At 50.6% G+C, this 21,977-nt stretch overlaps 1 protein-coding gene and 1 long non-coding RNA gene across 3 annotated transcripts in view; one reads left to right on the top strand and one right to left on the bottom strand.

Moving 5' to 3' along the window:
• Nucleotides 1-21,977, top strand: part of dpy (dumpy) — a 386,475-nt gene that overhangs the window by 107,138 nt on the left and 257,360 nt on the right. For both annotated transcript variants that reach the window (XM_070093949.1, XM_070093948.1), the window contains exons 3-5: nucleotides 2,434-2,659; nucleotides 11,451-11,555; nucleotides 13,762-13,878. In XM_070093949.1, the coding sequence (XP_069950050.1) occupies nucleotides 2,434-2,659; nucleotides 11,451-11,555; nucleotides 13,762-13,878 (448 nt within the window). The remainder of the gene's footprint in view (nucleotides 1-2,433; nucleotides 2,660-11,450; nucleotides 11,556-13,761; nucleotides 13,879-21,977) is intronic.
• Nucleotides 9,839-21,977, bottom strand: part of LOC138853954 (uncharacterized) — a 113,311-nt gene continuing 101,172 nt past the window's right edge. Inside the window, exon 3 of the long non-coding RNA XR_011393137.1 lies at nucleotides 9,839-10,791. This is a non-coding gene — a long non-coding RNA (uncharacterized lncRNA). The remainder of the gene's footprint in view (nucleotides 10,792-21,977) is intronic.

Here is a 21,977-nt window from a genome sequence, read left to right as displayed (position 1 = left end):
CAAATTAAGTGCATGTGAGGGAAGATGTACTCACCTATTTGTGGTTGCAGGGTTCGATTCACATCTCTTGGACCCCGCCTCTACGTTAGTCGCTACTAGGTCCACTCTCTCCCTGCTCCAAAAGCTTTGTCGTACCTTTTAAAGGCTATGTATGGATTCTGCCACCACTACTTCACTCTCCAGATTGTTCCACTTCCTGACAGCTCTAAGGCTGAGGAAATACTTCTTAATATCCCTATGACTCATCTAAGTTTTTAATTTCTAGTTGTGTCCCCTTGCTGCTGTGTCCCCTTGCTGCTGTGTCCCCTTGCTGCTGTGTCCCCTTGCTGCTGTGTCCCCTTGCTGCTGTGTCCCCTTGCTGCTGTGTCCCCTTGCTGCTGTGTCCCCTTGCTGCTGTGTCCCCTTGCTGCTGTGTCCCCTTGCTGCTGTGTCCCCTTGCTGCTGTGTCCCCTTGCTGCTGTGTCCCCTTGCTGCTGTGTCCCCTTGCTGCTGTGTCCCCTTGCTGCTGTGTCCCCTTGCTGCTGTGTCCCCTTGCTGCTGTGTCCCCTTGCTGCTGTGTCCCCTTGCTGCTGTGTCCCAGGCCCTGTCCACCTTATCTATTCCTCTCGTTATTATGTCCCGTCTATCTCTCCTCCTATCCTCCCGTGGCATGTGTGTGTGTGTGTGAGTCACAGGAAAACGGGACAGAGGTGGATGGTATGGTGGAGTCTAGCCAGGTTTGTCTTTGTTTCTATCCACCTCCTCTTCGTCCCTCTAGTCTTACTAACACTGCTCTCGTCCACACTACAATAGTATAGATAGCAATAGTGGAAGAACTATCACAAATACGTGCATGGTAGTGAAGATAGGAGAGAATAGGAGAGCATATGGCATAGGGTGTGGGTCGATCAAGCCTTGGAATATGTTGATGTCCTTGGTCTCTGGAGAACCCTTCCCACGCCTCACCACCACCGTCTACCATCACTCTCACTTTATCATCATTATTATTATCATTATCTTCACCCCTTTTACACGCTCTGCTTCCCCATAAGATGGTGTTACAGTTACTGTATATGTTTGTGTAGGTGACGCCATGTTAGGACGAACGTGTGGCTTGGATAATTAAGTTAATATAAGTAATGGAAGCTTACTCCTGGAGGCTGAGCAGTCCGCTACACTCACCCAGAAGGATATTCATGCAATCTTTAACATACAGTGCCCGTGTGGGTACACAGTACACACTACACCTGCAACACTACGCCCAACAACATCATGACTTCATCTGCAGTCCAACAACATTAATATTAATAACGTTAACTGGAACAAGAAAAACATTAGAATGTCGATGTGAGGTTGAAAATTAATGTGAGTTCCACAGAAGGTAGTGTACCGCTATTCCGTCTGTGTGGGCTGTTACCCTGGTGTTGACCAGTGTAACTACACTCTACACTTGACAACAGTGTAGTGTGAAGGCTGTTACCCTGGTGTTGACCAGTGTAACTACACTCTACACTTGACAACAGTGTATTGTGAAGGCTGTTACCCTGGTGTTGACCAGTGTAACTACACTCTACACTTGACAACAGTGTAGTGTGAAGGCTGTTACCCTGGTGTTGACCAGTGTAACTACACTCTACACTTGACAACAGTGTAGTGTGAAAGCTGTTACCCTGGTGTTGACCACTGTAACTACACTCTACACTTGACAACAGTGTAGTGTGAAGGCTGTTACCCTGGTGTTGACCACTGTAACTACACTCTACACTTGACAACAGTGTAGTGTGAAGGCTGTTACCCTGGTGTTGACCAGTGTAACTACACTCTACACTTGACAACAGTGTAGTGTGAAGGCTGTTACCCTGGTGTTGACCACTGTAACTACACTCTACACTTGACAACAGTGTAGTGTGAAGGCTGTTACCCTGGTGTTGACCAGTGTAACTACACTCTACACTTGACAACAGTGTAGTGTGAAGGCTGTTACCCTGGTGTTGACCACTGTAACTACACTCTACACTTGACAACAGTGTAGTGTGAAGGCTGTTACCCTGGTGTTGACCACTGTAACTACACTCTACACTTGACAAGTGTAGTGTGAAGGCCCTGGTGTTGACCATTGTACCTACACACTCTACGCTTGACAACAGTGTAGAGTGTAGTACGCAGGCTGGGTACACGTCTTGGTGCTGTAGAATGAACTACGAGGAGAGAAATACCAGGAGGGGATACTATCATGACATACAAAATACTCACGAAATTATAGAGAGTGGAACAGTCTAATTTGAGATAAAATATAAGAAGTGGATTACTATATTTAATAATAATTAATAGTAATAATAATAATTATAGTTAACATTTTTTTCTGGCTAACAAATTAGCATTGTTATAAATATTATAACTATATCCTGTACAATTTCCCGCAGAAGTAACCGGTTTTGTACGTGTTTTTTTCAGGTTTCTGCTCAAGTGAACTTAGGACAAACAAACTTAGAACAAGTGAACTTAGGACAAGGTCTCCAGAGAGAGATATTCTTCCTGAACCTGGAAGATGGTTACTTTGGATGTCAGGTGAACGCCTCGACCGAGGTGCTACAACTCTTCGAGGTCTCCAAGCTGTGTGACGGCACTCCAAACTGCTTCCTCGGATCAGACGAGAACTACAGTGAACTCAAGTGCACCAGTAAGTTATCAACGAACTGTGGTGAACATAGATGAACACATAAGTTATCTGTGAGTTACCTTCCAGCTTCTTGAACACGACTGTTCACTCGCATCTATCAGCATTCTCCTGTTCATTCTATGTGGCTTATGAACACTTGTTCACGTCATCCTGAACAACGTGATGAACATTCTTAAGAGGGATCAATATTAACAGTGTTTGTTGTGTTTGTGTGATGATAGTGCCAGTGATGTGATGATAGTACCAGTGGTGTGATGATAGTACCAGTGGTGTGATGATAGTGCCAGTGATGTGATGATAGTACCAGTGGTGTGATGATAGTACCAGTGGTGTGATGATAGTACCAGTGGTGTGATGATAGTACCAGTGGTGTGATGATAGTACCAGTGGTGTGATGATAGTACCAGTGGTGTGATGATAGTACCAGTGGTGTGATGATAGTACCAGTGGTGTGATGATAGTACCAGTGGTGTGATGATAGTACCAGTGGTGTGATGATAGTACCAGTGGTGTGATGATAGTACCAGTGATGTGATGATAGTACCAGTGGTATGATGATAGTACCAGTGGTGTGATGATAGTACCAGTGATGTGATGATAGTACCAGTGGTGTGATGATAGTACCAGTGGTGTGATGATAGTACCAGTGATGTGATGATAGTACCATTGGTGTGATGATAGTACCAGTGATGTGATGATAGTACCAGTGGTGTGATGATAGTACCAGTGGTGTGATGATAGTACCAGTGGTGTGATGATAGTACCAGTGATGTGATGATAGTACCAGTGGTGTGATGATAGTACCAGTGGTGTGATGATAGTACCAGTGATGTGATGATAGTACCAGTGGTGTGATGATAGTACCAGTGATGTGATGATAGTACCAGTGGTGTGATGATAGTACCAGTGGTGTGATGATAGTACCAGTGGTGTGATGATAGTACCAGTGGTGTGATGATAGTACCAGTGGTGTGATGATAGTACCAGTGATGTGATGATAGTACCATTGGTGTGATGATAGTACCAGTGATGTGATGATAGTACCATTGGTGTGATGATAGTGCCAGTGATGTGATGATAGTACCAGTGGTGTGATGATAGTACCAGTGGTGTGATGATAGTACCAGTGATGTGATGATAGTACCAGTGGTGTGATGATAGTACCAGTGATGTGATGATAGTACCAGTGGTGTGATGATAGTACCAGTGGTGTGATGATAGTACCAGTGATGTGATGATAGTACCATTGGTGTGATGATAGTACCAGTGATGTGATGATAGTACCAGTGGTGTGATGATAGTACCAGTGGTGTGATGATAGTACCAGTGGTGTGATGATAGTACCAGTGGTGTGATGATAGTACCAGTGGTGTGATGATAGTACCAGTGATGTGATGATAGTACCATTGGTGTGATGATAGTACCAGTGATGTGATGATAGTACCATTGGTGTGATGATAGTGCCAGTGATGTGATGATAGTACCAGTGGTGTGATGATAGTACCAGTGGTGTGATGATAGTACCAGTGATGTGATGATAGTACCAGTGGTGTGATGATAGTACCAGTGATGTGATGATAGTACCAGTGGTGTGATGATAGTACCAGTGGTGTGATGATAGTACCAGTGATGTGATGATAGTACCATTGGTGTGATGATAGTACCAGTGATGTGATGATAGTACCAGTGGTGTGATGATAGTACCAGTGGTGTGATGATAGTACCAGTGATGTGATGATAGTACCATTGGTGTGATGATAGTACCAGTGATGTGATGATAGTACCAGTGGTGTGATGATAGTACCAGTGGTGTTTGTGTGATGATAGTACCAGTGGTGTGATGATAGTACCAGTGATGTGATGATAGTACCAGTGGTGTGATGATAGTACCAGTGGTGTGATGATAGTACCAGTGATGTGATGATAGTACCAGTGGTGTGATGATAGTACCAGTGGTGTGATGATAGTACCAGTGGTGTGATGATAGTACCAGTGGTGTTTGTGTGATGATAGTACCAGTGATGTTTGTGTGATGATGGCACCAGTGGTGTGATGACAGTACAAGTGGTGTGATGATAGTACCAGTGGTGTTTGTGTGATGATAACACCAAATGGCGTTTGTGTGATGACAGTACCAGTGGTGTGATGACAGTACCAGTGGTGTGATGATAGTACCAGTGGTGTGATGACAGTACAAGTGGTGTGATGACAGTACCAGTGGTGTGATGATAGTACCAGTGGTGTGATGACAGTACAAGTGGTGTGACGATAGTACCAGTGGTGTGATGATAGTACCAGTGGTGTGATGATAGTACCAGTGGTGTGATGACAGTACAAGTGGTGTGATGATAGTACCAGTGGTGTGATGATAGTATCAGTGGTGTTTGTGTGATGATAGTACCAGTGGTGTTCGTGTGATGCTAGTACCAGTGGTGTGATGACAGTACCAGTGGTGATTGTGTGATAACAGTACCAGTGGTGTGATGACAGTACCAGTGGTGTGATGATAGTACCAGTGGTGTGATGACAGTACAAGTGGTGTGATGATAGTACCAGTGGTGTGATGATAGTACCAGTGGTGTGATGACAGTACAAGTGGTGTGATGATAGTACCAGTGGTGTGATGATAGTACCAGTGGTGTGATGACAGTACAAGTGGTGTGATGACAGTGCAAGTGGTGTGATGATAGTACCAGTGGTGTGATGACAGCACCAGTGGTGTGATGACAGCACCAGTGGTGTGATGACAGTACCAGTGGTGTGATGGCAGTACAAGTGGTGTGATGATAGTACCAGTGGTGTGATGATAGTACCAGTGGTGTGATGACAGTACAAGTCGTGTGATGATAGTACCAGTGGTGTGATGACAGCACCAATGGTGTGATGACAGCACCAGTGGTGTGATGACAGTACAAGTGGTGTGATGATAGTACCAGTGGTGTGATGGCAGCACCAGTGGTGTGATGACAGCACCAGTGGTGTGATGACAGCACCAGTGGTGTGATGACAGCACCAGTGGTGTGATGATAGTACCAGTGGTGTGATGACAGCACCAGTGATGTGATGACAGCACCAGTGGTGTGATGACAGCACCAGTGGTGTGATGATAGTACCAGTGGTGTGATGACAGCACCAGTGGTGTGATGATAGTACCAGTGGTGTGATTACAGCACCAGTGGTGTGATGACAGCACCAGTGGTGTGATGACAGCACCAGTGGTGTGATGACAGCACCAGTGGTGTGATGACAGCACCAGTGGTGTGATGACAGCAGTGTGATGACAGCACCAGTGGTGTGATGACAGCACCAGTGGTGTGATGACAGCACCAGTGCTGTGATGACAGCACCAGTGGTAAGGAAGATCAGTTGTGCCACACACACACCAGGTCATACCTCTGAAACACCTATGGACATATTTATGTTCTCCCTCCCATAAGTATATTCAGTTTTGAATCTACATATGTTACATGTGTTTGTTGTGTTAGATGTGAGACACATGTTTACTGTGTTAGATAATACCAGACCTGGTCAGCATCAGAGAAAGAGAGAGAGAGAGTCACCGACCGTCCTACCTACCAACCGATCACCTGGCCTTGACAAGGACGGATCGGGAGCAGTAACCGATAATACAAGTAACCAACATTATGACTGACGACTGAGAACGGTAGGTGGGTGTCCACTTGCATGTTCACACCCACACATGAGTTGTGACTCGACCCTTGCAACCAGAAATAAGTGAGTACACACTAGGGCCAAGTATAAAGAGGAACGTTGATTTTTGTTCCGGGAAGACCTCTTACAAGGAGAAGCAGAGACACAAGTCACGATATGTGTGATATTCTCACCAGGATGGCAGATGATGGGAGAGTGGAGAAGGAACCATGAGTGAGGTGGAGGTTCTTCTGGTGAGAGAACAGTGAAACTAGGAGATCAAAATGAGTGTTGATCACACGCTCTATGACGTGGCACAAATAACATGAAGAACACAAGTTATTACTACTGTTATACATAACTATCAAAATGAACAGGAAAGCACAGTACCGTGACTGGGACAATACACAAATAACCCTCACATAGGAGAGGAGAGCTTACCACGACGTTTCGGTCAGACCTGGTTACAGAAGTGTGGAGGGCGGGGGAGGGCCTTCCCTCCACACTTCTGTGTTACTAGTTAATGCTCCAAGACAGACCTTATCCTCATCATAAATTTGTCGTATGTGCGTGTTACCCGTGTACAAGCAGCTGCAGATAATGGTCCATATATAATAACAATAGACCTAACAGAGAGGGCAGAAGGAGCAGCAGCAGACAGGATGTGACCCATGGTGGTAATTACAGAGGACTTTAACCACAGGGAAATAGAGTGGGAAAACAGTCTGAGGTGGAGGACAGTGAACACAAAGAGTAAAGTTCCGTGATGATGTGGTGAGTGGGAACCTGGGGTTCAAGAAGGCAGGTCAAGGAGGTTGAAACAAAGTAGCCAGCAGGAAGATCGAACCAGGGGTTCGACAGACACTGAAGACAGCAAGCAAGAGAGAGAGAACTGGCAAGAATAAACATCACCTTCACTGAGGCTAGTCAAGTGTTGGAACACTTGATTGTACACAACCCACTGGCATAACAGGGAAGAGAAGCAGTCAACGGAGTAGAACTAGCGGACCCAGCAACAGCACCTGTGGGAACACACAAAATATTCATTGAGCTGAAACCAACCAAAGCTGAGAACCGAACAAACAGAAAGGCAGAAGAGACACGAACACACAAACAGAACAGACACAAACACACAGACAGAACAGACACTGCATTAAGACAGCTTTCCGTTCATTGACGCAGCTTATCCAAGTCTATAGAAAATACATGATAAAGATGGGAATATACAAGCGGAGTGATGAGTGTTGGAGAAGTGTAGAAGAAGTGTTGGCATCACTGGAGAATTTAAACAAACGAACTTTCTCCACAATATACATTACCTTATTTAGAAAAATGCCATATTAAAGTTGTCTTCATTACTGTGTAGTGAATGTTTCTCCAGTCAGTGATTTCTTCAGTCCAATACACAGAAGAACGGTGGAAAATGGGGAGTTTGAGGTAATCAATCCGTCAACCTGGAGCTGCTGTATTCACTCCATCAGTCTCAACACTGATGGACTGAAAACATGTTTGAACAGACTGACTCCAGCCTGAGGGACTGATTACCTCCAAGTTCCTCCTCATCTCCCACCAGTCTTCTCTGTTTTGGACTGGCTGGAGAAATATTTCCTCAGTAAACATCCTCAAGTATTACCTAGGTGTTATGTTCTTCTTGTTCACTGCTGTGTGTTCTTTGAAGCACTAGCCAGGGAACCCCAGACAGTGCTCCACAGGGAACCCCAGACAGTGCTTCACAGGGAACCCCAGACAGTGCTCCACAGGGAACCCCAGACAGTGCTCCACAGGGAACCCCAGACAGTGCTCCACAGGGAACCCCAGACAGTGCTCCACAGGGAACCCCAGACAGTGCTCCACAGGGAACCCCAGACAGTGCTCCACAGGGAACCCCAGACAGTGCTCCACAGGGAACCCCAGATAGTGCTTCACAGGGAACCCCAGACAGTGCTCCACAGGGAACCCCAGACAGTGCTCCACAGGGAACCCCAGATAGTGCTTCACAGGGAACCCCAGATAGTGCTCCACAGGGAACCCCAGACAGTGCTCCACAGGGAACCCCAGACAGTGCTCCACAGGGAACCCCAGACAGTGCTCCACAGGGAAACCCAGACAGTGCTCCACAGGGAACCCCAGACAGTGCTCCACAGGGAACCCCAGACAGTGCTCCACAGGGAACCCCAGACAGTGCTCCACAGGGAACCCCAGACAGTGCTCCACAGGGAACCCCAGACAGTGCTCCACAGGGAACCCCAGACAGTGCTCCACAGGGAACCCCAGACAGTGTTCCACAGGGAACCCCAGATAGTGCTTCACAGGGAACCCCAGATAGTGCTCCACAGGGAACCCCAGACAGTGCTCCACAGGGTAGCCCAGATAGTGCTTCACAGGGAACCCCAGATAGTGCTCCACAGGGAACCCCAGACAGTGCTCCACAGGGAACCCCAGACAGTGCTCCACAGGGAACCCCAGACAGTGCTCCACAGGGAAACCCAGACAGTGCTCCACAGGGAAACCCAGTGCTCCACAGAGAACCCCAGACAGTGCTCCACAGAGAACCGCAGACAGTGCTCCACAGGGAACCCCAGACAGTGCTCCACAGGGAACCCCAGACAGTGCTCCACAGGGAACCCCAGACAGTGCTCCACAGGGAACCCCAGACAGTGCTCCACAGGGAACCCCAGACAGTGCTCCACAGGGAACCCCAGACAGTGTTCCACAGGGAACCCCAGATAGTGCTTCACAGGGAACCCCAGATAGTGCTCCACAGGGAACCCCAGACAGTGCTCCACAGGGTAGCCCAGATAGTGCTTCACAGGGAACCCCAGATAGTGCTCCACAGGGAACCCCAGACAGTGCTCCACAGGGAACCCCAGACAGTGCTCCACAGGGAACCCCAGATAGTGCTTCACAGGGAACCCCAGATAGTGCTTCACAGGGAACCCCAGACAGTGCTCCACAGGGGACCCCAGACAGTGCTCCACAGGAAACCCCAGACAGTGCTCCACAGGGAACCCCAGATAGTTCTCCACAGGGAACCCCAGACAGTGCTTCACAGGGAACCCCAGACAGTGCTCCACAGGGAACCCCAGACAGTGCTCCACAGGGAACCCCAGACAGTGCTCCACAGGGAACCCCAGACAGTGCTCCACAGGGAACCCCAGACAGTGCTCCACAGGGAACCCCAGACAGTGCTCCACAGGGAAACCCAGACAGTGCTCCACAGGGAAACCCAGTGCTCCACAGAGAACCCCAGACAGTGCTCCACAGAGAACCGCAGACAGTGCTCCACAGGGAATCCCAGACAGTGCTCCACAGGTAAACCCAGTGCTCTACAGGGAACCCCAGACAGTGCTCCACAGGGAACCCCAGACAGTGCTCCACAGGGAACCCCAGACAGTGCTCCACAGGGAACCCCAGATAGTGCTCCACAGGGAACCCCAGACAGTGCTTCACAGGGAACCCCAGACAGTGCTCCACAGGGAACCCCAGACAGTGCTCCACAGGGAACCCCAGACAGTGCTTCACAGGGAACCCCAAACAATGCTTCACAGGGAACCCCAGACAGTGCTCCACAGGGAACCCCAGACAGTGTTCCACAGGGAACCCCAGACAGTGCTCCACAGGGAACCCCAGTGTTCACAACTATGTGACAGCTGTGTGTATACCTGGAGTATACCTGGAGAGGGTTTCGGGGATTAGTGCCCCCGTCCCCCGGTCTGTGACCAGGCCTCATGGTGGATCAGGGTCTGATCAACCAGGCTGTTACTGCTGGCCGAACGTAAACCGACGTATAAACCACAGCCCGGCTGGTCAGGTACTGACAAGTGCAGCGCGCCTTCTTGAAGACAGCCAGGGGTCTTGAAGACAGCCCGGGGTTTTGAAGACAGCCAGGGGGGTCTTGGAGACAGGCAGAGGGTCTTGAAGACAGCCAGGGAAGTCTTGAAGATAGCCAGGGGGTCTTGAAGACAGCCAGGGGGTCTTGAAGACAACCAGGAGTGTCTTGAAGATAGCCAGGGGGGTCTTGAAGACAGCCAGGGGGTCTTGAAGACAGCCAGGGGGTCTTGAAGACAGCCATGGGGTCTTGAAGACAGCCAGGGGGTCTTGAAAACAGCCAGAGGGTCTTGAAGACAGCCAGGGGGGTTTTGAAGACAGCCAGGGGGGTCTTGAAGACAGCCAGGGGATCTTAGAGACAGCCAGGGGATCTTGAAGACATCCAGGAGATCCAGAAGACAACCAGAGATCTTGAAGACAGCCAGGAGATCCAGAAGAGAGCCAGGGGATCTTGAAGACAGCCAGGGGGGTCTTGAAGACAGCCAGGGGGTCTTGAAGACAGCCAGGGGATCTTGGAGACAGCCAGGGGATCTTGAAGACATCCAGGAGATCCAGAAGACAACCAGGGATCTTGAAGACATCCAGGAGATCCAGAAGACAGCCAGGGGTCTATTGGTAATCCCCCTCATGTATGCTGGGAGTTGCAACAAGCACTGCAAAGACAGACAGACCAGAGGCCATCAGTATTAGTTTATTCCTCACCAGGAACACCATTACACACACACAGGGATGAAGGAATTACCAGGTTGTCGAGTCACTCTTGCTTGAATAATTAAGCCCAGGTTAATGCCACTTCAGTATTCACTGTTGACGCCCTCAAGATAAACATGTCCACGTCACGTTTTAGAACAGAGCCAAGTTAGGTAGGAAGGAGGAAGATATGCAGAAGAATATAGACATGTTATGGGTGTAATGTAGTGTGTTGACATGATATTATAAGAGGTCAGGGACGTTCACGTGGCTCCACCTCTGGTGAAACTTCTGCTGCTACACCCAAGATAATTTTATATGATGTAACAAGACCAGTTATAATCTCTTGTATCGTTGCATTCAACAACACAAAAGTCACGTTGTTTATTTTCTCTCTCTATCCCTGCCTTTCTTAAATCCTTATCTGTATTTTTCCCCTCTTTCTTGCACCTCTCTTTCTCTCATCTTACATTTCCCTGCTGCCATCCTTCTGTATTCTTCTTCCTTACTTTACTCCCTGCCTGCCTTCCACCTTACCTGATTAAATAACTAACTTCTTTATAGAAAACTGCTGATACAGCCAACTCTGCAAGATAACTAACTTGTTATTCTTGTGTTACAGATAACTGCCCGTACACGCAGGGTTACAAGTGCATCAACGGTGCCTGTCTCGACGGCCTCTGTCACTGTAACGATGGTTATGGTGGTTGTGGCTGTGAATCACCAGGTGAGTCTTCTGCCATCCTACCATCATAGTTTAGTCTACCTCTGAGTAGTGTGACGTGCTTCACGACTTCTGGTGACATGTTTCACGACCTCTGCTGACATGTTTCACGATCTCTGGTGACATGCTTCACTTCTGGTGACATGTTTCACCACCTCTGAGCAGTGTGACATGTTTCCCACACAGGTCACTAGTCCCTCTCATTTATGATGTTTAATGATAGGTAACATAATGAGTGTTGCTGTGTCTTCCTGACTGCTGGCCACCATTTAAAGACCATTTTTATGGACCTCTAATTGGAGTTTAAAAGGCTTCAGTATATTGTTCAAGTAGGTTTAAGTGCTAGCTGCCTTTAGGCCTTGTGATAGTTTGCCAGGGTTGATGGTTGTTCAGTAGTTAACGTTCATGTGGACGGATTATTTAGTGGTTTGAAAGGTAGTTCTTTACAGAGTGTGTATGTCGTGTGGTGTTTTAAAGAGTAGCACACTATTGCAGGTTCCGTAATGTTAACTACTGTCTACTACTACTACAACTACAACTACCACTACCTCTGTGATGTAGGTTGAAGGGGGGGGGTTGGGGAGGGAGTTGCCTGTGCGTATAAGAACAATAATCATTGGAGAATGTTATTATATTGTGTTGGTCAGATTCTTGTGGTCGCTAGCACCTCCTTCAGAGTTTCCTGTGCCCTCCAGCCTCATGTGTACCTCCAGCACTGAGCCTCCAGCACCAGGGTCACAGCCACACCTGCACTTCAGGTGTGCAGATACAGGCTTTCACTGATGTTGAGATGTTCACGTCAGCTGTGCTGATATCAGCCGGTTTTTAGTTCAGTCAGTTGTGATTGCGTCATCTGTTTACTTTAGGTCAGCTGTGATTGCGTCATCTGTGTTTAGGTGAGTCACCTGTATTATATAACCTAACTTGGTAAAGGAGGAGGATAGGAGCTAGGAGAGGGGCTAGGGATGGAGTGAGGACTAATAATAGGACCAGGAAAAGGGTTAGGGGCTTGGAATGACAGGTGAAAGGGCTTGAGATAGGGCTGTTTGAGGCATGATCTCTCTATCAGGTGGTACTTTAGCTCTGGCCTCTCTCCAAGGTGGTGCTCTAGCTCACACTGCGTGTTCAGGTGGGTGTGAGAGACAGGTGGTCCAGGGTAAGTTAATGAGCACGTTGAGAGGTCACCCACACACTCTCCCACCTGTCCCAGGTGCTCCAATAATTGAGCCTTGAGACTTCCCCTCACTCACCTTGCTAACACAAACCCACAACCCAACCACAACCTGGAGGGGAACGATTCTTCTTGTAGAGGTGGGGAGAAAAGGTGGGGAGGTGGGGAAGTATATCTCTTGGGGAGATGGAAGCAAGTCCTGTATGATGGAGATGGTGGGTGATAGAAGGGGGTGGTAGAGGCGGCCTAGGAGAGGCGGAAGTTGGGGGGAGGGGGAGGAAGGAAGTGGGAGTTAGTTGAGGATGTGAGTGTATGTAGGAGAGGGTGAAGGAACCTAACATCCTTGTGCAAGGTCGACCCCAGCGCCTCCACTCATCCTCCAGTGAACATGTTAACATTGTTACACACCTGGCGTGACCAGGCAGGTGAACACAGTGAACATGTTAACATTGTTACACACCTGGCGTGACCAGGCAGGTGAACAGTAAATGTGAGAGTCAAGTAGAACTAACTAATGAACCCCTTACACGGTACCTTATACCTGCACGGTACCTTATACCTGCACGGCACCTTATACCTGTGTGGTGCCTCATACTTTAGCTTAGAGCAGGTACATGAGTGAGTGTGACAAGCACCTGCCTGGTATGGGTCAGTAGGTCTACTGCAGTTATATTTCGCTCATACGTGCCTAAAAAATATAAAAATGATTTTGTAGGGGTGTCTACAGCGTTAACTGTGTCAGTATAAGTGGTGTTAGTGTACGTGGGCGTCAATATAAGTGGTGTTAGTGTACGTGGGCGTCAATATAAGTGGTGTTAGTGTACGTGGGTGTCAATATAAGTGGTGTTAGTGTACGTGGGCGTCAATATAAGTGGTGTTAGTGTACGTGGGCGTCAATATAAGTGGTGTTAGTGTACGTGGGCGTTAATATAAGTGGTGTTAGTGTACGTGGGCGTCAATATAAGTGGTGTTCTGCCCTCCTGACCCCTCCCCTGACCCTGGTGTATACAGTACTGACCTGACCTTGTATTACTACAGATGAGAACGAGTGCAAGTACCGTCCGTGTGACGTGTTCGCTACCTGTACCAACACTCTGGGCTCCTTCTACTGCACCTGCTTCCCAGGCTACGAGGGTGACGGCTTCACCTGCTCTGGTAAGTACATCTTCCCCTAACTTCATCCTCATCTGCCTAACTTAAAGCACTTTCTTCCCAGGTAAGTTATTCTCACCTCTGTTACTCCCTGGGTAGTGGCACTTCCCCCAGGGGACAGTGGCCCTGTGCCTCCCTGGGTAGTGCCACGCAGGTATTAACACCTACCTGAGGGTAGTGCCAACTACTTTCTTTATAACGTCACTTACCTAGCTATAAATACTGTGTTTTGTGTCCAGCCTGGTGTTTTGTGTCCAGCCTGGTGTTTTGTGTCCAGCCTGGTGTCTAGTATGTGCAGCCTGGTATCTAGTGGGTCCAGCCTGGTGTCTAGTGTGTCCAGCCTGGTGTTTTGTGTCCAGCCTAGTGTTTTGTGTCCAGTCTGGTGTCTAGTGTGTGCAGCCTGGTGTCTAGTGTGTCCAGCCTGGTGTCTAGTGTGTGCAGCCTGGTGTCTAGTGGGTCCAGCCTGGTGTATAGTGTGTCCAGCCTAGTGTTTTGTGTCCAGCCTGGTGTCTAGTGTGTGCAGCCTGGTGTCTAGTGTGTCCAGCCTGGTGTCTAGTGGGTCCAGCCTGGTGTATAGTGTGTCCAGCCTAGTGTTTTGTGTCCAGCCTGGTGTCTAGTGTGTCCAGCCTGGTGTCTAGTGTGTCCAGCCTGGTGTCTAGTGTGTGCAGCCTGGTGTCTAGTGGGTCCAGCCTGGTGTCTAGTGTGTCCAGCCTAGTGTTTTGTGTCCAGCCTGGTGTCTAGTGTGTGCAGCCTGGCGTCTAGTGTGTCCAGCCTGGTGTCTAGTGTGTGCAGTCTGGTGTCTAGTGGGTCCAGCCTGGTGTCTAGTGTGTCCAGCCTAGTGTTTTGTGTCCAGCCTGGTGTCTAGTGTGTGCAGCCTGGTGTCTAGTGTGTGCAGCCTGGTGTCTAGTGGGTCCAGCCTGGTGTCTAGTGTGTGCAGCCTGGTGTCTAGTGGGTCCAGCCTGGTGTCTAGTGTGTCCAGCCTGGTGTCTAGTGTGTCCAGCCTGGTGTCTAGTGTCCAGCCTGGTGTCTAGTGTCCAGCCTGGTGTCTAGTGGGTCCAGCCTGGTGTCTAGTGTGTCCAGCCTGGTGTCTAGTGTGTGCAGCCTGGTGTCTAGTGTGTCCAGCCTGGTGTCTAGTGTCCAGCCTTGTGTCTAATATCCAGCCTGGTGTCTAGTGTGTCCAGCCTGGTGCCTAGTGTCCAACCTGGTGTCTAGTGTCCAGCCCGGTGTCTAGTGGGTCCAGCCTGGTGTCTAGTGTGTGCAGCCTGGTGTCTAGTGTGTCCAGCCTGGTGTCTAGTGTCCAGCCTGGTGTCTAGTGTCCAGCCTGGTGTCTAGTGTGTCCAGCCTGGTGTCTAGTGTGTGCAGCCTGGTCTCTAGTGTGTCCAGCCTGGTGTCTAGTGTGTCCAGCCTGGTGTCTAGTGTGTGCAGCCTGGTGTCTAGTGTGTCCAGCTTGGTGTCTAGTATCCAGCCTGGTGTCTAGTGTGTCCAGCCTGGTGTCTAGTGTCCAGCCTGGTGTCTAGTGGGTCCAGCCTGGTGTCTAGTGTGTGCAGCCTGGTGTCTAGTGTGTGCAGCCTGGTGTCTAGTGTCCAGCCTGGTGTCTAGTGTCCAGCCTGGTGTCTAGTGTGTCCAGCCGAGTGTCTAGTGTGTGCAGCCTGGTGTCTAGTGTGTGCAGCCTGGTGTCTAGTGTCCAGCCTGGTGTCTAGTGTCCAGCCTGGTGTCTAGTGGGTCCAGCCTGGTGTCTAGTGTGTCCAGCCTGGTGTCTAGTGTGTCCATCCTGGTGTCTAGTGTCCAGCCTGGTGTCTAGTGTGTCCAGCCTGGTGTCTAGTGTCCAGCCTGGTGTCTAGTGGGTCCAGCCTTGTGTATAGTGTGTCCAGTCTGGTGTCTAGGGTGTCCAATCTGGTGTCTAGTGTCCAGCCTGGTGTCTAGTGTCCAGCCTGGTGTCTAGTGTCCAGCCTGGTGTTTAGTGTGTCCAGTCTGGTGTCTAGTGTCCAGCCTGGTTCTAGTGTCCAGCCTGGTGTCTAGTGGGTCCAGCCTGGTGTCTAGTGTGTGCAGCCTGGTGTCTAGTGAGTCCAGCCTGGTGTCTAGTGTCCAGCCTGGTGTCTAGTGTGTCCAGCCTGGTGTCTAGTGTGTGCAGCCTGGTGTCTAGTGTGTCCAGCCTGGTGTCTAGTGTCCAGCCTGGTGTCTAGTGTGTCCATCCTGGTGTCTAGTGTCCAGCCTGGTGTCTAGTGTGTCCAGCCTGGTGTCTAGTGTGTCCAGCCTGGTGTCTTGTGTCCAGCCTGGTGTCTAGAGTGTGCAGCCTGGTGTCTAGTGTGTCCAGCCTGGTGTCTAGTGTGTCCAGCCCGGTGTCTAGTGTGTCCAGCCCGGTGTCTAGTGTCCAGCCTGGTGTCTAGCGTCCAGCCTGGTGTCTAGTGTGTCCAGCCTGGTGTCTAGTGTGTCCAGCCCGGTGTCTAGTGTGTCCAGCCCGGTGTCTAGTGTCCAGCCTGGTGTCTAGCGTCCAGCCTGGTGTCTAGTGTGTCCAGCCTGGTGTCTAGTGTGTCCAGCCTGGTGTCTAGTGTGTCCGTGTCCTTGAACTAGGCAAGAATTCGGCCACAAGTGTCCTTGGTGGACCACCACTCTGGTGTTTGCAGGTGATGACTGAGTTGCGCCAACTGAAACTACAGCTGTTGTTGTATAGTTGTTGTTGTTGTATAGTTGAGGGGGAGGTACGGAGGTGGAGGTATGAGGCTGGTGAGGTGGAGGTATGAGGCTGGTGAGGTGGAGGTATGAGGCTGGTGAGGTGGAGGTATGAGGCTGGTGAGGTGGAGGTATGAGGCTGGTGAGGTGGAGGTATGAGGCTGGTGAGGTGGAGGTATGAGGCTGGTGAGGTGGAGGTATGAGGCTGGTGAGGTGGAGGTATGAGGCTGGTGAGGTGGAGGTATGAGGCTGGTGAGGTGGAGGTATGAGGCTGGTGAGGTGGAGGTATGAGGCTGGTGAGGTGGAGGTATGAGGCTGGTGAGGTGGAGGTATGAGGCTGGTGAGGTGGAGGTATGAGGCTGGTGAGGTGGAGGTATGAGGCTGGTGAGGTGGAGGTATGAGGCTGGTGAGGTGGAGGTATGAGGCTGGTGAGGTGGAGGTATGAGGCTGGTGAGGTGGAGGTATGAGGCTGGTGAGGTGGAGGTATGAGGCTGGTGAGGTGGAGGTATGAGGCTGGTGAGGTGGAGGTATGAGGCTGGTGAGGTGGAGGTATGAGGCTGGTGAGGTGGAGGTATGAGGCTGGTGAGGTGGAGGTATGAGGCTGGTGAGGTGGAGGTATGAGGCTGGTGAGGTGGAGGTATGAGGCTGGTGAGGTGGAGGTATGAGGCTGGTGAGGTGGAGGTATGAGGCTGGTGAGGTGGAGGTATGAGGCTGGTGAGGTGGAGGTATGAGGCTGGTGAGGTGGAGGTATGAGGCTGGTGAGGTGGAGGTATGAGGCTGGTGAGGTGGAGGTATGAGGCTGGTGAGGTGGAGGTATGAGGCTGGTGAGGTGGAGGTATGAGGCTGGTGAGGTGGAGGTATGAGGCTGGTGAGGTGGAGGTATGAGGCTGGTGAGGTGGAGGTATGAGGCTGGTGAGGTGGAGGTATGAGGCTGGTGAGGTGGAGGTATGAGGCTGGTGAGGTGGAGGTGGAGGTATGAGGCTGGTGAGGTGGAGGTATGAGGTGATGAGTGAGGTGGAGGTATGAGGCTGGTGAGGTGGAGGTATGAGGTGAGGTGGAGGTATGAGGCTGGTGAGGTGGAGGTATGAGGCTGGTGAGGTGGAGGTATGAGGCTGGTGAGGTGGAGGTATGAGGCTGGTGAGGTGGAGGTACGGAGGTGGAGGTATGAGGCTGGTGAGGTGGAGGTACGGAGGTGGAGGTATGAGGCTGGTGAGGTGGAGGTATGAGGCTGGTGAGGTGGAGGTATGAGGCTGGTGAGGTGGAGGTACGGAGGTGGAGGTATGAGGCTGGTGAGGTGGAGGTATGAGGCTGGTGAGGTGGAGGTATGAGGCTGGTGAGGTTACATACCATAATTCTCAACATGATTCATCTCAGATTTAAGTTTCTCTTCTCAAGGAGTCAGTTGTTCTTAATGTTCTTCTGTCCTGTTATATCTTGGTGTTCTTGCGTGTTGTTGTTCTCCAAGTCTCTGGTACAGCTGAACAAGAGTGGTACAGTGTTGTTCCACACTCTCCACAGTTGTACATGAACGGTATACAATACCGATGACATCAACAACTAGACACATGTACAACACCTGTGTGTCTGTGTAGACGTCTACAAGACACGCAGGTGTTGTACGTGTGTCTTGTAGACGTCTACAAGACACGCAGGTGTTGTACTTGTGTCTTGTAGACGTCTACAAGACACGCAGGTGTTGTACTTGTGTATTGTAGACGTCTACAAGACACGCAGGTGTTGTACTTGTGTCTTGTAGACGTCTACAAGACACGCAGGTGTTGTACTTGTGTATTGTAGACGTCTACAAGACACGCAGGTGTTGTACTTGTGTCTTGTAGACGTCTACAAGACACGCAGGTGTTGTACTTGTGTCTTGTAGACGTCTACAAGACACGCAGGTGTTGTACTTGTGTCTTGTAGACGTCTACAAGACACGCAGGTGTTGTACTTGTGTCTTGTAGACGTCTACAAGACACGCAGGTGTTGTACTTGTGTATTGTAGACGTCTACAAGACACGCAGGTGTTGTACGTGTGTCTTGTAGACGTCTACAAGACACGCAGGTGTTGTACGTGTGTCTTGTAGACGTCTACAAGACACGCAGGTGTTGTACTTGCGTCTTGTAGACGTCTACAAGACACGCAGGTGTTGTACGTGTGTCTTGTAGACGTCTGAAAGACACGCAGGTGTTGTACTTGCGTCTTTTAGACGTCTACAAGACACGCAGGTGTTGTACTTGTGTCTTGTAGACGTCTACAAGACACGCAGGTGTTGTACTTGCGTCTTGTAGACGTCTACAAGACACGCAGGTGTTGTACGTGTGTCTTGTAGACGTCTACAAGACACGCAGGTGTTATACTTGCGTCTTGTAGACGTCTACAAGACACGCAGGTGTTGTACGTGTGTCTTGTAGACGTCTACAAGACACGCCGGTGTTGTACTGGCGTCTTGTAGACGTCTACAAGACACGCAGGTGTTGTACGTGTGTCTTGTAGACGTCTACAAGACACGCAGGTGTTGTACTTGTGTCTTGTAGACGTCTACAAGACACGCAGGTGTTGTACGTGTGTCTTGTAGACGTCTACAAGACACGCAGGTGTTGTACGTGTGTCTTGTAGACGTCTACAAGACACGCAGGTGTTGTACGTGTGTCTCATATTGTTTACAATGTTAGACTTGACTGTTCACGGTTACAACTTTCCCTGTTGAGGTGAACAATGACGTTGTTCACGTTCCTTCTTCCTCTGCTACTTACTTCCCTATGTACCAGCAACCTCCAACCCTCCCACACTGTTCCAGCAAGCTCCAACCCTCCCACACTGTACCAGCAACCTCCAACCCTCCCACACTGTTCCAGCAACCTCCAATCCTCCCACACTGTACCAGCAACCTCCAACCCTCCCACACTGTTCCAGCAACCTCCAACCCTCCCACACTGTTCCAGCAACCTCCAACCCTCCCACACTGTTCCAGCAACCTCCAACCCTCCCACACTGTTCCAGCAACCTCCAACCCTCCCACACTGTACCAGCAACCTCCAACCCTCCCACACTGTACCAGCAACCTCCAACCCTCCCACACTGTTCCAGCAACCTCCAACCCTCCCACACTGTTCCAGCAACCTCCAACCCTCCCACACTGTACCAGCAACCTCCAACCCTCCCACACTGTTCCAGCAACCTCCAACCCTCCCACACTGTACCAGCAACCTCCAACCCTCCCACACTGTTCCAGCAACCTCCAACCCTCCCACACTGTTCCACCAACCTCCAACCCTCCCACACTCACTGTTCCAGCAACCTCCAAACCTCCCACACTCACTGTTCCAGCAACCTCCAACCCTCCCACACTGTTCCAGCAACCTCCAACCCTCCCACACTGTTCCAGCAACCTCCAACCCTCCCACACTAACTGTTCCAACAACCTCCAACCCTCCCACACTGTTCCAGCAACCTCCAACCCTCCCACACTAACTGTTCCAACAACCTCCAACCCTCCCATACTGTTCCAGCAACCTCCAAACCTCCCACACTCACTGTTCCAACAACCTCCAACCCTCCCACACTGTTCCAGCAACCTCCAACCCTCCCACACTAACTGTTCCAACAACCTCCAACCCTCCCACACTCACTGTTCCAGCAACCTCCAAACCTCCCACACTCACTGTTCCAGCAACCTCCAACCCTCCCACACTGTTCCACCAACCTCCAAACCTCCCACACTCACTGTTCCAGCAACCTCCAACCCTCCCACACTGTTCCAGCAACCTCCAACCCTCCCACACTGTTCCACCAACCTCCAACCCTCCCACACTGTTCCAGCAACCTCCAACCCTCCCACACTGTTCCACCAACCTCCAACCCTCCCACACTGTTCCAGCAACCTCCAACCCTCCCACACTGTTCCAGCAACCTCCAACCCTCCCACACTGTTCCAGCAACCTCCAAACCTCCCACACTCACTGTTCCAACAACCTCCAACCCTCCCACACTACCTGTTCCACCAACCTCCAACCCTCCCACACTCACTGTTCCAGCAACCTCCAACCCTCCCACACTCACTGTTCCACCAACCTCCAACCCTCCCACACTCACTGTTCCAACAACCTCCAACCCTCCCACACTCACTGTTCCAACAACCTCCAACCCTCCCACACTCACTGTTCCAACAACCTCCAACCCTCCCACACTACCTGTTCCACCAACCTCCAACCCTCCCACACTCACTGTTCCAGCAACCTCCAACCCTCCCACACTCACTGTTCCACCAACCTCCAACCCTCCCACACTCACTGTTCCACCAACCTCCAACCCTCCCACACTCACTGTTCCACCAACCTCCAACCCTCCCATACTCACTGTTCCAACAACCTCCAACCCTCCCACACTCACTGTTCCAGCAACCTCCAACCCTCCCACACTCACTGTTCCACCAACCTCCAACCCTCCCACACTCACTGTTCCAGCAACCTCCAACCCTCCCACACTCACTGTTCCAGCAACCTCCAACCCTCCCACACTCACTGTTCCACCAACCTCCAACCCTCCCACACTGTTCCACCAACCTCGAACTCTCCCACACTAACTGTTCCACCAACCTCCAACCCTCTCACACTCACTGTTCCAGCAACCTCCAACCCTCCCACACTCACTGTTCCAACAACCTCCAACCCTCCCACACTCACTGTTCCAACAACCTCCAACCCTCCCACACTACCTGTTCCACCAACCTCCAACCCTCCCACACTCACTGTTCCAGCAACCTCCAACCCTCCCACACTCACTGTTCCACCAACCTCCAACCCTCCCACACTCACTGTTCCAACAACCTCCAACCCTCCCACACTCACTGTTCCAGCAACCTCCAACCCTCCCACACTCACTGTTCCAACAACCTCCAACCCTCCCACACTCACTGTTCCACCAACCTCCAACCCTCCCACACTCACTGTTCCAACAACCTCCAACCCTCCCACACTCACTGTTCCAGCAACCTCCAACCCTCCCACACTACCTGTTCCAACAACCTCCAACCCTCCCACACTCACTGTTCCACCAACCTCCAACCCTCCCACACTCACTGTTCCACCAACCTCCAACCCTCCCATACTCACTGTTCCAACAACCTCCAACCCTCCCACACTACCTGTTCCACCAACCTCCAACCCTCCCACACTGTTCCAGCAACCTCCAACCCTCCCACACTCACTGTTCCAGCAACCTCCAACCCTCCCATACTCACTGTTCCACCAACCTCCAACCCTCCCATACTCACTGTTCCAGCAACCTCCAACCCTCCCACACTACCTGTTCCACCAACCTCCAACCCTCCCACACTGTTCCAGCAACCTCCAACCCTCCCACACTACCTGTTCCACCAACCTCCAACCCTCCCACACTGTTCCAGCAACCTCCAACCCTCCCATACTCACTG

This window comes from Cherax quadricarinatus, chromosome 44, assembly GCF_038502225.1.
Source record: "Cherax quadricarinatus isolate ZL_2023a chromosome 44, ASM3850222v1, whole genome shotgun sequence".
Lineage (NCBI taxonomy): Eukaryota > Metazoa > Arthropoda > Malacostraca > Decapoda > Parastacidae > Cherax > Cherax quadricarinatus.
The sequence above is the reverse complement of the archived record's forward strand: the minus strand, read 5'-3'. Positions and strand labels throughout refer to the sequence as shown.